We start from the raw sequence: 16,617 nt of genomic DNA on the forward strand, positions 1-16,617 counted from the left end.
AACTCAGAGGCAGGGAAGAGTGCGTTTTATAGACTTTCAGGCGAAGCTAAACGCAAGGATTTTTGGAGGGAGAACGGGGCTCCGGTCGCCAATTTTGAGAGGATAGGGTAAAAATTAATGTTCCCCAAAATGCTAGGAGTGAAACTCAGGGAGGCATGGGGTCTGCCAAGCTTGAGCTGTACATCAGCTGAGTGGCATTTACTGTAACCTTTCCCCTGGCTTTTAACAACCGGGGCAGAAACAGCAAGAAACATGGATCACTGAGATTCACTGGGAAGGCCTGGGAATTGCAAATGGATCACCTACCGCACATTGACCGAGAAATCAAATATTAACTTGGTTCTAGCTCCGGCGAGCATCAGCTGTATGAAAACTTTTATATTTCTGTGAGGACGCAAATTAGACAAAATCGCAGAAAGAGATATGACAGCAAAAAAGAAGAGAAGCTGAAAGCAGGAGCAACAGGCTGAGGTAAATAAATAGAGAGGGTTGAGGCTGGAAATACGCAGATGTTGGCAAAAAAAACCACCTGTCTGGTTTGTTTAGTTTAACACAGATAAAATTCCAAACTGAATCACAGGAATTCAATCTGGTTCACTCAGCCTGAATAATGGTTGCTGACACCTGATAGCTTAAGAATAAGCCTCTCATTTATGCCGACATATTGATGTGGACATCTGCATGAACACACACACACATACACACACAGACACGACCAGACACACTCACAGAAGAATGCATGTGAAACCAAACAGTGCGGATGCTCTCTGCAGAATGATGCATGGGTTTCACCTTCAGGCAACTGGCTGAAAGAGACAGACATTTCTCCCCATCAGCCAACTCCTGCTTCAGACAAAATAACAAACGGCTGAATGATATAGTGAGCTGTCCCCTCTGGTTGTGAAGTGGGAATGGAACCACGTCTCCGAGACAGACGCTACAAAAGGCCCATCGCTTTCTCCCGCCCGTTCTCTCGGCTGTACATCCACAGAGACCTTGGCAGATCTCAAAGACAGATTAATCTCGATTGAAAGTTGCTGAAGTGTCCTCAAGCGTCAAAGCGTTGCTAATTATTGAGAGAGAGCACCGCGGAGGCGATCCAAAGACGAGACAGAAAAAGGGCTCTGGGGTCACTCGGGATGGACGAAGTCCCACAGAGCGGCCGCTGCTGTAAAGTGTGCGCACACTAGATTAAGTCCTCATCAAGTGAAATCTTGATTTAACAGACTTCTTCCCAGTCGACCTGTGGTAAGACTCTGACGGCTGCTGCTGCAACTGCTTGAATCATGTAGCTTACAGGATCACAGTTGTGACTGCTAAAAGAAAACTCTCACATAAATCATAATTTTAATGTGACATCATTACCAGTTAGCAACTCTACTGCCTGATCAGAGTGATTAGAGACTGTACAATATAATCATGATAGAGTCATTTTTCACATTTTTATTCTCTCTGATTTTCGATGTTTTCTTTTACTTTGACGGGCTCATAAAATATCTACAGTATTTCTACAGTATATATAATTCAACCTCCACCATGCAGCTCCATTTTTTAAAGGTTCTTTATACAGCAATGCATCATTAATAATCCAATATTGTAATACTACAAAGAATGTAATTCTTTTTAATTTAGGGGTTAGTTCTGTAGCTAACACTGTATTTTTGGTCAAATTATACATTTATTCACAGCATATTTACTTGTAATAGAGTATTTTGTGTGGTAGAACTTTTACATTAGTAAACTTTATTTGAACAACTTGCACCTGGTACGATTAATTCTATTTTTCATCTCTATGTTGTGTTCGCACTGATTGCTTAGAGCCTCTTCTGCCATTTTACATCTACATTATCATTATTATTATTATTGTTGCCATTATTAGTAGAAATAATGATATTTTATTGAGCAGAGTAATTACATTATAATGGAATCATTCCAGTTATTCTTACCTCTGAAACAAATGCTTTCTTTGTCAATTTAGATAACCGTACTGCAGTGCCTGCTCTTAACCTGTCTCGTTGGAATGGGCTGTTTGCTGACTTGTGGTGATGCTGGTTGCAGATTATCTTTCTGAAACTGTAAAAGTCAAACTGCAGTTTTGTAAAGACCTGCTGCTGGACTCTCTCATAGAATCATGAGCTGAATCAACGCTGCTGCACAAAGAGCAGTTCACCTGATTATTCAAAGTTGGGTGAAGGTTGACTTAGTGCACTGAACCCCAAACCGGAGAATCATTTGTTTTGAGCGCTGGTCGTCTTTTTATCATATATATATTAATATTGAACGTATCCCATGTCCAAATTACACCAAATTCAACACTGCACTTCCTTTGTCCTTTAACACATGCCCGATGTAAAGCTGTTAATAGGAACAGTTCTTTAAGAGAAATAATAATATTTTTTTTTCATGAGAGTAATACTTACACTATGATGGAATCGTCACACTTATGTTTTATAGAACAAATATTACATCTATTTTAATTTAAATCATGAATATATTTTTAATAAAATCAGTGCAGTAAATGTGGATGGTGGTTTCAGTGTGGCTGTCGGCTGAAGTGATTCAGGATGCTGAGAGTCGCAGGCATATGAGGCCCAGCAGGAGCTCTGACAACATGAGAAATGGTCCCACGCTGCAGTCGGCACCACGACCTCAACACTTAGCCTCTCATTCAAGGTCACAACCTTACACATTGTCTTTTATCGGGCCTGTTTAATTAGCAATGATTTGCTTCAGTCTTAATTTGGATATTTATCAGTCTTTATTAGGATATTTCTATTGTATGTATTATAAACCATTTAGGTAGTGCAGATGGTGCAGCATAGGCTGGGACCATTTTACCAAATGGTTACATCAGTCCTAACATCATTGGGATCAATCCCACATTTAGAAAGGCAACACCCACGGGTGTCCTCTCAATACAGCTGATGCAGATGACATTACTCTGGTGTAACTGGAGCTTCTGTGACCTTTGGCTAACATACCGAAAGCCCATCTGACTACGCCGGCCTCTGTTAACCCACTTCAGTGTGTCTGCTGCTGTCTGGCGAGACAAAGAGGATTTACCGTTAATCTGGCTTTAACAACAGCAGGAGAGCATACTCTCCACGACAGCACTCCAGAGAATAGAACTAATCAAGACATCATGAACATCAAACCGGGAACAATTACCTCTAATAAAATCAATTTTGTTGATTGACTGAGAGAAAGAGAGCTGACACAGTTATTTGATTGGACTTGATTATAATTGATTGTTTTGTATAAAGTTCACACAAAAGGGCAAAAATCCCCACAAGAAATTATTTAAATTGACTTGATCTGAAGAATTTTGATCTTGGCTCAATCTTATTCCATCTTATTGTAAATCATCTATGGAACACAGTGTTACTACCCATTATACTTTGCTTCCTTGCAAGATAATTTGATTTGTTTCAAGAAATACATTTAAAAAACATGAATAATTCTAAAATTTTATTTAAAACAGCATTGCACAACACTCAAATTGTGCTGCTCATTTAGCTATAAAAAAGCAGCTCTGAGCCTCACGACACAAGCTGAAAGAAACAACACGGGCGAAAAGGGTTTCAACCAAAACGGAACAAAGGCGGCTGATGAGGTGACGAAAAGCGCTTTGATTGTAACAACGTGTGAACGTTGGATTTGATTGCAGTAATAAGCAAATGGTTTTAAAAGGTTCCACCCGTGGCTGGGGAAGTGTACAATTCGCAATACCACCTCATTAGTAAGCAAATTAATTCAATCACCTCTCTTTGGTAAGCGGCTTGATAAATCCCTGCAAAGTGGTGCCTGGCTTCAATCACAGCAAGCGGATTTAATAGATGCATAGCTGCTAATGTATCATTCTCATTGACTGTGTGCTTGCCGTTTTGCTAAGTTCAGCCCGAACACAATCGTTGGCCTCCAGCAAACAAACCCAAGTCAATGAGGTTGAGGTTCCGCAGGGACCCTTGAGGAGTATTTTTCTCGCGCTCGCTCCAGTAGCTTTACAAATTTCATTCATATGTCCCCTGAGGGGATGGCTGCAGTGTTGGTGGAGCTTGAGGGGGGAGGGCAGGAGCTGCAGAACGGGCAGGGGGGCGACTGAAAACGCAGATCTGAAGAGACGAGCTGCGTCTTGAAAGAGAGCTGGGGAAGGTCCTCTTTCCAATTCAGAGAAAAACAGCGTAACACCTTTACTATCACCTGCTGCACCACTCTGCGCACTATATACAGACACAGCAGGATTGTGACCAGAGAGAGATGGAGCAGGAAGACAGTGAGCATAGAGACAGAAAGACGATTAAAATATATTTAGGAAATAGAGCAAAAAAAAAAAAATGTGATAGAGAGCGGGTTCAGCACAGACTTCTGCCACGAGTCTGATTCTTAGCACTATAAAAAAAACATCTCCATGAAGCGTTGAAATTTTGGAGCATCAGAGTCCGATCGATCCTTCCATTGTGATAGACCCGAGACAGAAGTGCAGCATTTGGCAACGGCTTAGACTGAGTCAAACACAGACAAAACTAATCTCTCCATGCCTGGCAACAAATCCACTCTGCAGCCCTAATCAATTCGTTAGACAGCGTCCTCTTGAGCACACACACACACACTCACACACACACACACACACACACACTCTAACACACACAGACAGACACACACATATGTGAGTGAGGCACCGCGATGATTAGCTCGTCCCACTTAATCACTTCCTATTAGGGACACCTGCAAGGTTGCAACAGTCTTGTGTTGATTATGTGTAATCATAGAAATGTCACATTTGAATGATTAGCAGCATGAGACGACGGCTCCACACATGATGCATATTTATACCATGGAATCATCAGCTATTCTCATACATATGAAAACTACTTATATGATCTTCCGAAAAAAATATATATTTCGAAAAAACAGACTCAAGACTCAAGAAATATAATCTCTCGCACATAATTTTGCATATGCCATGCAGGCGTATAAATATACACCAGCACCCACACTGGGCTGGGGGGGAAAAGCCTATCTGCTGTGGATAAAAGACATCCCTTATCAGCTTCCTCATAGAGGAGCTGGGAATGAAGGCATTTACTCAAATGAAAGAGGCAGCTTTTGGAGATAAGCCGAGGGAGACGGAGCTCAACTAAGCTTTCAGATTGGACTGGGCCTACAGAGGGAACAGAGGGGGACGGGAAGAAACAGAGGGAGAGGATGGACGGGCAGGCGGGCGGATGATAGATGGATGGATTGCTGATGAAAGTGATGGGCGGACGACGCAGGCTGTTGTTCGGTGCCGTGCTGTGTTTGGAGGCATGCAGAGGAGGACTGCGTGGCTTTTGTCTAGGATGGAAGTACTTACATAATGTGTATTTAGAGAATGTGGGTTTGAAAGCTATTGTGTTGACCCCAGCATTTCGTCTGTGCAGGCGTGCACATGCGTGTCTATGCCTCCTGTCTCTCCCTGCGCTCGTAGCTGGCCCTGTCTGCGCAGCAAGCTGGCACATCCTCTCAGCTGCGCTGGGCTGTGAGCGGCACTAGAATAACCACTTCAAAGGGACCCATTGTCACACACTAATGTGGCAGCAGCGGCGGCAAGCGCCACAGAAATCCGCTCACACTGAGACTGGATAGTCCCTCTGAGAAGAGAGAGGAAGGGCGGTGTAGGAGGGAATGAAGAGGTGAGGGGCGAGGGAGAGAAAGAAATAAAGAAAGAAAGAGAAAAAGAGAGAGAGAGGTCTGTTCACAAACACACTCCTGTGCCAACATTAATCATGTAGACTCTCATAAAATCATTAGAGCTGATCATTCCCAGTCAGACTCTCTGCACAGCGGCTCAGAGCTGACAAAAAGAAGCCAGAATGCCAATTTTTCACAGAGATGCAAGCCAGCGTACACATACACACACACACAGACACACATCCACACACACACACACACACATACACCTTTGTTGCGCAAAATATTAACATGGAGAAGGGAGACAGATGAACTTAAAGGCAGGTTTTAGATAACGTGAGCTACAGAGGTTGGGCAGATTCCATATGTGATAAATATAAATGTATTCGTGCTGTTCTTTTATCAGCTTATTTATGTATAATCATACAATGCATCTAAGTCTTTGTGTTCGTGTTATTCGAAATGTCTGCGAGAACTTGCATACTTTTGTTTTTTTCATTTGATTTATGCGTCTCATAGTGTGATCCTCTGTGCGTTCGTCCAATTTGTGTATTTGTGTGTGTAATCTCCAAATGGTATTTTGCATTTTTTGTACTGATATCAGTTGATTTATACAAAAGGCCAAAATGATGCATTACATCTTACCAGCTCTGTTTATCCATAATTAAATTAATCTGATTGGCAGTTTGATACATAATAATCTTTAGTGAATTCATTAAATGTGATCTGTAACCTTCCAGTTTCCTTAGACTGTTTTCATCCATGGTCAGACTGACAGCCAGGTAATTATATAGGTATTTGGATAAATCCTGGTGGGCTGCCGCATTGGAGGATGGTAAAAACATCCATAAAGTGTTTTATAATCCTTGTAAATGTTTGTGTGCCTGTCATGCACACTACTCTTTGTTTTTTTTGTGTGTGCATGCAGTCTTTTGTGTACATCCACTTCTCATATAATCTGTGCTGGTGTGTATGTGCTTCTAGGACAAAGGATGGATATTAATTCCCAGCCACTTCAATTTGTCAGGAGTGGTGGGATGTAAGACGCTCACAATACGGAGTGCAGTACAGGTGGAGGTCAACATCCTGATGGCCAACAACAAGAGTCTGTTTACACTCACCATCATTTACCAGCTAGCTGCTCTCTATAACGCCAGTGAACCCTGGAGTATTGCAGATCGGTGCTCAAGGCACCAGGTCCTTATGGCTGGAGCCCACTATAAAATCGATAGCCTGTTACTTTCTTGGCCGCTGATCCTTGTGCTCGGAAAGCTGCGGCGGTTACACAGTCAGACTGGTTGGATGACTCAGAAATACACTTGAGATGGAGAGAGATTTAAGAAGCACAGAAGAGAAATGTCCTTTTTGTAGGGTTATATTCCCTTCATGTTTCAATCCTCTCTCTTCACACCAGTCTCGGTTTCTAGCTCTTTCTCTCTTCGCCTGCTCTCTATTTTCTTGATCTGTGTTTTTCCTCATCCAGTGTGTTGTTCTCTGAGGCCTTTAACTTTTCCTTCAAGGTCAGACCATCAAGTAGAGGACTAGTCATCCACTTCACATGAAAGCTGTCTTACCAGCTGAAGAATGATGAATTCACAAGTGCAGAAAACATATATCACACACACACACGCGCGTGCACACACACACCCACACACACAGGTAGGTGATGTGTTGCCATCCCTTTTCAAGGCTTCCTCCTTTAGCCCCGGCACCTGGAGAATGGGAGGCTAAGTGACTTGGGGTTTTCGAGCCGACTGCAGCATGGGAATATTTCTCATGTTGTCAGAGCTCCTGCTGGACCTCACATATGTCTTCAACTCTCAGCATCCTGAAGCTATCACTACAGCAGGCGGGCACATCTAACCCCCCCTGTCACTTCAGTGAAATGATATGAACTGTCACTTTCAGATAAGCATTTTTTTTTTTTCACAGCAGGGGCTCCACGAGCATATAATCCATGCATACAAACATCATATGTGTGAAAGTAGACCCATTATTCATGCGGTGAGTTCATGACACGATGCAATTGTGTATAAGTGATTGTAAATATACAAAGGAAAGATCTCATGAATATCTATGGACTAGAGTGGAATGTGATATTTCCCCGTCTCCACTGCCCTGTGACCTCTGCTCCTGTGTGACCTTTGACTTGACTAAAAGGCGCCTGCAGGCCAATGTGGACAGGTCTAATTATTGTCACTGCCACAGTCAACCCACTCAGCCCGCTCCACAACCGCACCGCATATAATCCACGCACGAAAAATCCACTCTAAACACATTTACATATAAATGTAACCGTCTCACTTTGATGTATGATGTGTTTTATTCCTGTATATATTCAGCTACATTTACATTTTGTGAGAGCTAAAGCAGAAGAAGACCAACAACCTTATTTTTTGGGGTTTCCCAATTTCCCGAATGCAGTGAATAAAACCCTGAAACACATAAGAGATGAAAGCAACCTACATGGAAAGCGTCTGCTTTGTTGTCAGTCCTTCGGAATGAGATACACGCCTTTGTTCCATACTTGAGGAGTATTTCACTGAAAGAGCAATGCACTCCTCCTCATTGTTAGATGTACAGTTAACAAAAAAAACCTATAAAAACTAAGGCAGTCCCCTTAGGGAACCACATTTAAATTCACTAGATCCAGAATTTTATCAAATTGTACACACTCATAAATATTAGTTTCCTGAAAATGCCTATTTATTTAATTCATGGGTCTTTTTATCAAGAGCCATAAATTATTCTCTGAAAATGCAAAAAAAAAAAAAAGAATGTGGAGAAAATGCATTCTTGATTCGGATCTGCACCAGAATTCAATGAGTTCTTCCCTGACCCCACTCTACATCCTTCTACCAAGGTTCATGGTAATCCTACCAATGGTTTTTGGGGGTAATCTTATAAAATCAAACAGACTGGGGTCAAAACATAAGCTCCTTGGTGGAGGTATTAAATGCAGCAAAACAACCACCATCTTTTGTTCCATCACCTTGCGACCCTAATACCCACAATGCAGCTTAACTTTTCACAATTTGGAGGTCTGAGCTGCAAGCATGTTGTTCTAGTCTTGGTAGCCTCGAGCTTCTAGCCTCAAGCAAAGATAAAGGAACGGGCTGCAACGATTTTCCAACTTTGAAATAGGTGGAGTTTCCCTTTAATATGTTGCAGTCACAGAGAAAGAAATCCATCAGAGAGGAGTCACAGATTCTTATATTCCAACAATAGCCTCAAAAGACCATGAGTGTGTGCTGCCATGAGACATATTTTATTATGGGTAGAAGGTGTGATTCACACTCGAGCGCCAACATTTCATCACAAATCGACTCCTGAAAAGCACTGAACATCAAAGGTTGATGACATGCAAGCTTGTGAGCACATCCCTGAATAGAATCTGTCTTTTAACGCACATCACCTCCTGGACTGATCTTCTGGGAAAGATTGAAAAAAAAGATTGAGAATAGTGGCTACGTCAAGAATAATAAAAAAACAAAACAGATATGTAAAGACAGTTTTGGAGCGATAACACATCCCATTGTTCCTGTTAGTTGGGAGAAATGGCAGACTGGCATCACATAAAACGCGGTAAGATGAAAAACAATAAACATGAACTAATATATATTTCTGTTTGTGGTGGTACCAGTCTGTCATTTCATTCCCCAGTCAGTCTTTAGAGAGATGACACAGACTAATAGGGGCTGAGGTAATTAAAAATAAAGTCAGATTGAATGCAGATTTGTCATTTGCGGTGGGCTGTTTGTTGAGCTAATAGAGCGGTGGGTTATTTATCTCTGCTGTGCGAGTGTGTGTGAAAGTGTGTGTGAAGGCAGAAGTGGGTTGAGCAGGAGCTGGAGAGCCGCCACCTTCATCCCTCTGGCCCACGAGGGAGGAACGCGGAGACAGGAGGCTCGGGAGATCCATCCATCATAATGTCTCTTTGCCGCTCAAGCTTTGCTTTTGCATGCATGCACGGAGACACACACACACACACACAGTCAGGCAAGACTGGAAAGCTGCTTTTCACCCAAAAAACGTTTAGCACAACGCACACAGGAGGAAAGGGCTTGATGGTTTGATAATGCTGCAGATGTGGAGTTGGTAAGAAGCGGAGCGAAGCCCACAATCCACTGATGCTGCCTTTTCATTAACCTCCTCATTTACACCCCCTCCACTGCACCACCACTTCAAACAGATGTGCTACTGCTCCTGTTGCTTGGGAACCCCCTCCAGCGTGTACACATTTAAACCGCAACCAAGGGCAAGTGGACGCACAAATCTCAAGGTCAAGGACTGCACATTCAGTTAGGCCATCGTTTCAGCCGAGGTTTCAAATTGTGGGAATGTGTGTTTCATTCCACTGATAGAAAGAAAAATCATACTTCTTAAAAGTGTTCTTTTTTTTTTTGTGAGTCTATCATAGTCTTGCTTTCCAGGTGCGGCCAGCCCCCATTAAGTTGTCACAGAGTGTAACCCTAACCCCCCGTAATTAGCCCTGATCGAGCTTCCACCCTGTTTAGCTCAGATTAACCCTGCTTCCCATGCATTCCCACCCCCGCTCCTCAGATCCCGCAGATAAAAAAGGAGTGGAATAGGAAGAATGGCACCCACTCCCAGAGGGACAGGCCTATAATCAGCACTCCCACAGCCCCCGAACCTGTCCGCTGCTCGAGGGGACGGCAGGGGGTTGCTGATGGATTGGAGACAAGAGACAAGGCTGAGCAACCAACCTATTCTCCAACTCAACTCTTCCAAACATGGCCGAGAGGAAACAGCGGCCGTCTGAGAGGAGGACAACACTGTAAGCAATGGCGACCGTCCTTTAGGACCGGCGGTTATCTGGGGCTGAGAAGAAGCAGCAGCAGCCACAGACCTCCCTTGTGACCCACTTTCAAGACAGCATAATGGTCAAGGTGAAAACAGCACGAAGACAAAGGGCCGGGCAGTAAGGGCTCCACTTGACAGTAGAGCTGCTCTTTTATGAGCTGACTAAAAGGCCGAGGGGACTGAACCCTGACACGAGAGAGATGAGGACATCATTTCAGTCAAACACCTCCGACGCTGAAGGCTTTGGCGCCTTGTGTGCATCCATCCTCTCTGGTGGAGGGATTAGGAGGTGGAATTTGGAGGGCGGATGTAAATATCTGGAGAAAATGCAAATGTGGCATCCATTTTCATGTGACACTGGCCCATGTACTGAAGCCATTTTAAAAGCGCCGAGATCTCACTGCACCCCACAACCTCACTTAGAGCGAGATCCGTCACCTCCAGTGGCCTGGTGTGCCTGTGTGACCGTTAACTTTCAAATCAGTAAACAAGACTGTAAGTGAATGTTATTTGGATATTTGTAATAATCACATTCCTTCAAATTGTTTTTGTTTTCCCCATTTTGTCTGAAATGAAAGGAAGGACTCAAAGCTTTATGCATCCAGGAAATTGCTCATATTTGGAAAGAGCAGATTGAGCCGCTTCTGTGAATCAGTGTTTTACAGGTGAAGCACTGGAACTGAGCAGCACAGGTCCATTAGTTATGTCTCAACTCAGCCCACTCACAAGACGAGTGCACCTTTATACCTAATACTGTCAAGTTTTTATACTTTCCCAACCTTTAAAAGTTTTAGAAATACACAAATTGATTTTAAATCTCAATTCAATATTCAAGGGAGATTGTAATTTCCAATCAATAACAACAAGTGGAGTAATTATCTACAGGCTCAGTGGGAATTCTGAAAATAAATGTTTATTGATTAATTTGGAGACCTATGCCAGTCTGTTTTAAATAATATTGCTGTGCTTTACATTTATCAACATATACATAACCTCACATACCCTCTCCTCACAATAAGATCAATGTTGCTTTTATAAATAGCCAATAATTCCAGTACAATCAATTTGAACGAAAAATTATTTTCTCATTATTTGGTATTTGAAGCTTTTTTTTTTCATTTCAAGGGTAATTTAGGATTAATTGGGCTATTTTTTTTACAATAAGAAAAAGAAAAGAAAACAAGCAAACCATCAATCTCCTATTAAATAAATTCAAAATATTTTCCTATAGAATACTTTTTCTGCAACTTCCACACACAACACAGAGGCTGAAGTGTCCATCGTATTCCTCCTGCGCCGAGGACGCACGCGTCTGGTTTTCACGGATGAACTCCACTGAACTTGATCGATGTATTTTTTATTTCTGTTGCCGCAGCAGTGACTGCAAATTACTTTTAAACGACTAGGTGATCGAGGCTGGTGATAAATTCCACGTGGATTTCAATCATAGAGCGACTCTTTACTTAGAAACCTCTGCATTTCTAATTCTCCTCACAGCCACTTTCAGCGCGTCTGTTCCTCTCCCTAATTTGACGGGGGGTGATATTAACATTCTTTGAGATTATGGTGTCTATAATGGCATCGCGGCATCATTGCTGAAACATCCACATGGCCATGATGCGTAATATTCCCGCTGGTTTGTGCCACACTCCGCGCAGCCACGCTATCACCGGTAAAGAGTGTTTCTCTGAAGGTTTTCAACACTCACCGATCAGCATCGTGCGTCCAGGACCGTATCCGCGTACCTCCAGCTCGGCGTATCACCGTGCGTAAAAACGGGTTAAAAAGAAAAGATGCACGCACTTTTATCCCCAGAGAGCGAAAGAGAGAGAGAGAGAGAGAGAGAGAGGGAGAGAGAGGGAGGGGGGGGGGGGCATGCACGATGCACAGGTGCGTTCCGGAGACGTCCTGTAGCAGACCAGAGCCTCGAAACCAGCAGGAAACGACCCGGTTCCCCCCGCACGCTACAGTCTCTGTGATGAGTCTTTGCAGAAGTGTATCCTCTTTTTTTCCTCCCACGTCTTTGGTGACCAATCCCCGGGAAATCTCCGATCCTATCGATGCGCGTTGTCCTCAGCTTGAAATCCTATTGCGCGTCTACTGCCGCTCCGCCTGGCCTGAAGGAAGCGAAGAATTGGGAGAAGTGGAGAGGATCCGGCTGTAATTGCCTGCTCTCTCTCTCTCCCTCCCTCTCTCTCTATCTCTCTCCCTCACTCCCTCTGTCTGTCTTTGTCATCCTTTCCTCTCCGCGGTCCGACCTCTTTCTCTCTCCTCCTCCCATCACTGAACACATCTTAACTTGACAGGAACACACAGATGTGGAAATTAGCTGCTTGGCTCCACATTAGCCTACACTCTTCCAACTTATTACAGGTTGGCAGTATAAGTGATATGTTTCACTCACAGCTGCTGTGGTGCCAAAAGTAGAGGATGGGAAAAGGGGAAATGAAAAAGCAGGAGGTGCAGCAGAAGGCACTGAAACAGCTTTGGGTATAGCAGATGCATGATAGGAGCACTGTAAACATTTAGGGAGAGAACAGAATATTTTCTCAGACACGTTTCCGTTCCTGCACACATGAGGATGATTTGTGTCCACTTGTCAACGCGGCCGCCTTGTGAGCTCAACAGTGTGTTAGTGGGAGCGACGGGAGAGTGACTGCAAGTGATGGTTCCTCTCAGCCATCTCTCCACCAGTCTACTTCTCCTTTGTGTGTCGTCTTGTCAATGCATCATTCGGTGAAGTTGACACATATTCTGGGATTCGGAATTGGCTCGAGAGCGCGGAGAGCCTGCTCATATTAAATATCTGTTTGTTCAAATAATGTATGTATGTGTGTGTGTGTGTGTGTGTGTGTGAGTGTGTGTGAGTGTGTGTGACGGCATTGATTGTGGGTTGAAGAGGCTCGGTGCAAAGCTAAGCAGTCCTGGATCTACGCCAAAGCACATCTCCAAGGGTGCTATCAGGAACTTAATTACAGCATTAAATTGCTCCCTCTCTGGCGCTCTCCAGCTCCCAGTTCACTTCCCCCTTTTCCCACTTTCTCACCCCTTCTGCTTTCTCGCTCTCTCTCTCAACCTCTATCTCTTGGTGCTCCTTTTTTCTATTTTCTCGCACTTGCTTGTTTGGCAGGGATGCCTGCTGCTGTCTTTGTGTATTCGCTGTCAATAATGGCAAAACCAGAAACAGTAAAAATGCACCTGTCGTCTCTAATTGTGCATTTAAATAGTCTCATTTCATACCTGGATATAATCAATGCATCCATGATTAATGCTGTTAATCCATCAGTTTAGTTATGGTTCGGTTCCACAGTGTGATATTGGAAGTGAGGATGTGGAGCGTAGCAGCAGAGAGGTGGCAGAGAGCAGATTGCTGATGGAGAGTTTCCCTTTAACATGAGCTATTGCCTCTGACAGAGTGGTAAGTTGGGTAAGCTTCCCTTCCCCTGCAATCCAGGTTTCTTTTCCTCGCCGCTTACCGAGGGAAGCAGTGGACCCAGAACCTCTCCTCTGGGGCAGAGGGCAGGACGCAGGGGCAGCTGGGCCGTCCTGCTGTCTCATGCCAACCATCGGCCGACTGGCTGGCACGAAAGAGCCGAGGCTAATTACAAACACGGGACTGGCTCCAAGCTGCGCATCAGCCAGCCTCGGCCAAGATGATTTGTTCTGGCCTATTTGTTCTATATGTTAAAAGTTTGTGACTCCACTGCAATAAGAGAACACGCAACAGATTGTTAAAAAACGCTCATTTTGGTGAAATATTTCTTATATTTAGGCAAGAAAAGCAAGTTATTGGAAAACATGTCAAGCTAATTATGTTGTTGTTCTCCACATGAACCCGAAATCTTTCAATTAATGGTCCAGTGTGTAAGATTAAGGAGAAAGCGGTCTATTGGCAGAAATTTTATATAACAAAATCTTAGTGATGTTTTCACTAATGCGTAATCATCTAAATTGTACAAATTGTTGTTTTCAGAAGCAGGTCTTCTGTACGGAGGCCGCAATGCAGGGGAGATTCTAGGATCACACTTTGAAGGGTGCTCAGCTACTATGAGAATGTGACGTGCACACAGTGCACGGATGGCATGAAGAAATAAGGCAAGCAAAGCAAAAAGGCAGCATTTTTATCATTCCAGCTATTTAAAGCTCTGGAACCAGTTTTGTTGGAAGGCACTTTTTGAGGTACCAAACAGTTCGTATCCTTTACTTTGACAGCTTTAACAGTTTTGGTCCTTATCCCCTAAATCAAAAAAGTAATCTTGAGCCCTCTGTGCTTCAGCCCAGTGGCTGGTATCCAGCTCTCTTTCTGTCTTTCCGTTTGTCTCCCTGGTCTGCCCTCACTCTCTTATCTTTCAGAGAATCTCTATGTTCTTCTCTTTCTTCTTGACATTTGAAAATAATCAAAGAGCATTAGTTGTAGTATTTTAATGAAGATAAGATTGTAAGAATGAAGTCCACTGACATAATCTATGTTCTGCCATTCTGACAATAACAATTTCCACTTCACTATCTGTCCACTTTCTTTCCTGGTTCTTCCTGCTCACTCTGTTTCTTCTACATTTCCATCCTCCTCTTAACACATAAATATAATGTGCAGAGCTACAATAATTTGATAGTAAACGAAGCAAACAAACAGAGTATTTAGAATGTTAATATATGAAAAAAGAGGTTGGGGAGGATCCACCTTTGCTGACCATCATTACAGCATTACACTGCTTAGTATTGTAAAAGCATAGTTATGTGGACTGCAGAAGAATGTAGGGAAAACAGAAGTTAACTTGTCTTTATAACTATGTGGCGGCCATCTCTACCTGGTCCATGCTCTCTTCGTCTCTCTTCACCCTGCTCTGTCCCTCTTTGCACTGACAATAACACATACACATATTATATAGAAATAGAAAAAAATATGTACCTGTAGTCTGGTCATAAATAAAGAAAACACAGTATTTATGATGTAACTAAATGTAAGAAGAGGATGGGGAGACGCCACATTTGCTAAAAGTCTAAAAGTCCATGTCAGCTGGGATTGGCTCCAGTATAGCCTTAGAAAAGGTTAAGCAGTATAGATAATGGATGGACGGGCTAACAGGAATTTATATCAATAAGAAGAAAGAAAAGAAAAGGGAAAAGATCAACAGATTGAGACAACACTAAAGGGGGAACAGAGCTTATTTAGTGGTTGAGTAATTTAAGTACTGTTTGTTGGGACGGGTCAAATAATGAGGTGATTGTTTCTCTTCATTAGTGCATGGACGCTGGATCTGCAGTGGACACTGGTGGACTTTGTTGATACTAATGGTATTTACCCGGTTGCCGAGAGCCGAGTCTCTGTGGTGATGAGTGACGGAGCCTGAAGAGAGGAGAAGGTCAAGCTGTCACGCTCAAGTTTAACAAAATAGTGTCTTCAACTCCAGTGCTGGTAGCACGAGTTGGAATGTGCCAAACAGGAGGAAGAGCTTGTCTGTGTACAAATGGTTTCAGAGTCTTTTCTTTTTTTCAATTAAATACAAATTACTATACAGGGAAAACTAGTCATATAGTAGTTGAATTGGAGCATTCGATGTGCATTGTGCTCTGTTAACTCTGTGTGATTTGGAGGATGCAGTGGTAAGGTTGATGCTACGGAGGAGGTGAGCGGCTCGTTATTATCGTGTGTGGCGTGTGTGAGCGTTGAAGCATGCCGGCACTGTCACCGCAGTGGGATGGGTTGGTTCAGGGTGGATCAGCTGTGGGGCGGTGATGGGTGGGAGCGTGAAATATGGAGATAGCTGCTGTCACCTGAGGAGATGATAGTGGCGTGCGGTGCTGAGCGAGCCTAATACCATGTGACATCTTCTTAGCCCCTGGGCATCTCTATTCCCCCACATGTCCCCAAGTTGCATTTGGACAGAACTCCACAGAAAGCTTCTCTCTGGTGATGTAAATAAAGGATCATTTATCTGTCTGTCAGGAGCAGCCTAATCAATACCTGTCAACGTGTGAGAGCCTTGTACTGTCCACCTGTTTGTTTTCTAATCTGTAGCAGGCATGCACGAGTGAAACCAGAGTGGCAGAGCTATTTTGGTGGGTGTCTGAATGTGCCAGGTTTATGGACTCTTACTTTTGTTTTGGATTACTTCCTGGCTC

General features: G+C 43.3%; 1 protein-coding gene across 1 annotated transcript in view; it reads right to left on the reverse strand.

The window, feature by feature from the left end:
* Window positions 1-12,264, reverse strand: part of znf385c (zinc finger protein 385C) — a 54,996-nt gene extending 42,732 nt beyond the window's left edge. The window contains exon 1 of the mRNA XM_061090063.1: window positions 12,203-12,264. Within this exon, the coding sequence (XP_060946046.1) occupies window positions 12,203-12,212 (10 nt within the window). The 5' untranslated portion in view covers window positions 12,213-12,264. The remainder of the gene's footprint in view (window positions 1-12,202) is intronic.
* Between the last annotated feature and the right edge of the window lie 4,353 nt (window positions 12,265-16,617).

The sequence above is a fragment of the Limanda limanda genome, chromosome 17 (assembly GCF_963576545.1).
Source record: "Limanda limanda chromosome 17, fLimLim1.1, whole genome shotgun sequence".
NCBI lineage: Eukaryota > Metazoa > Chordata > Actinopteri > Pleuronectiformes > Pleuronectidae > Limanda > Limanda limanda.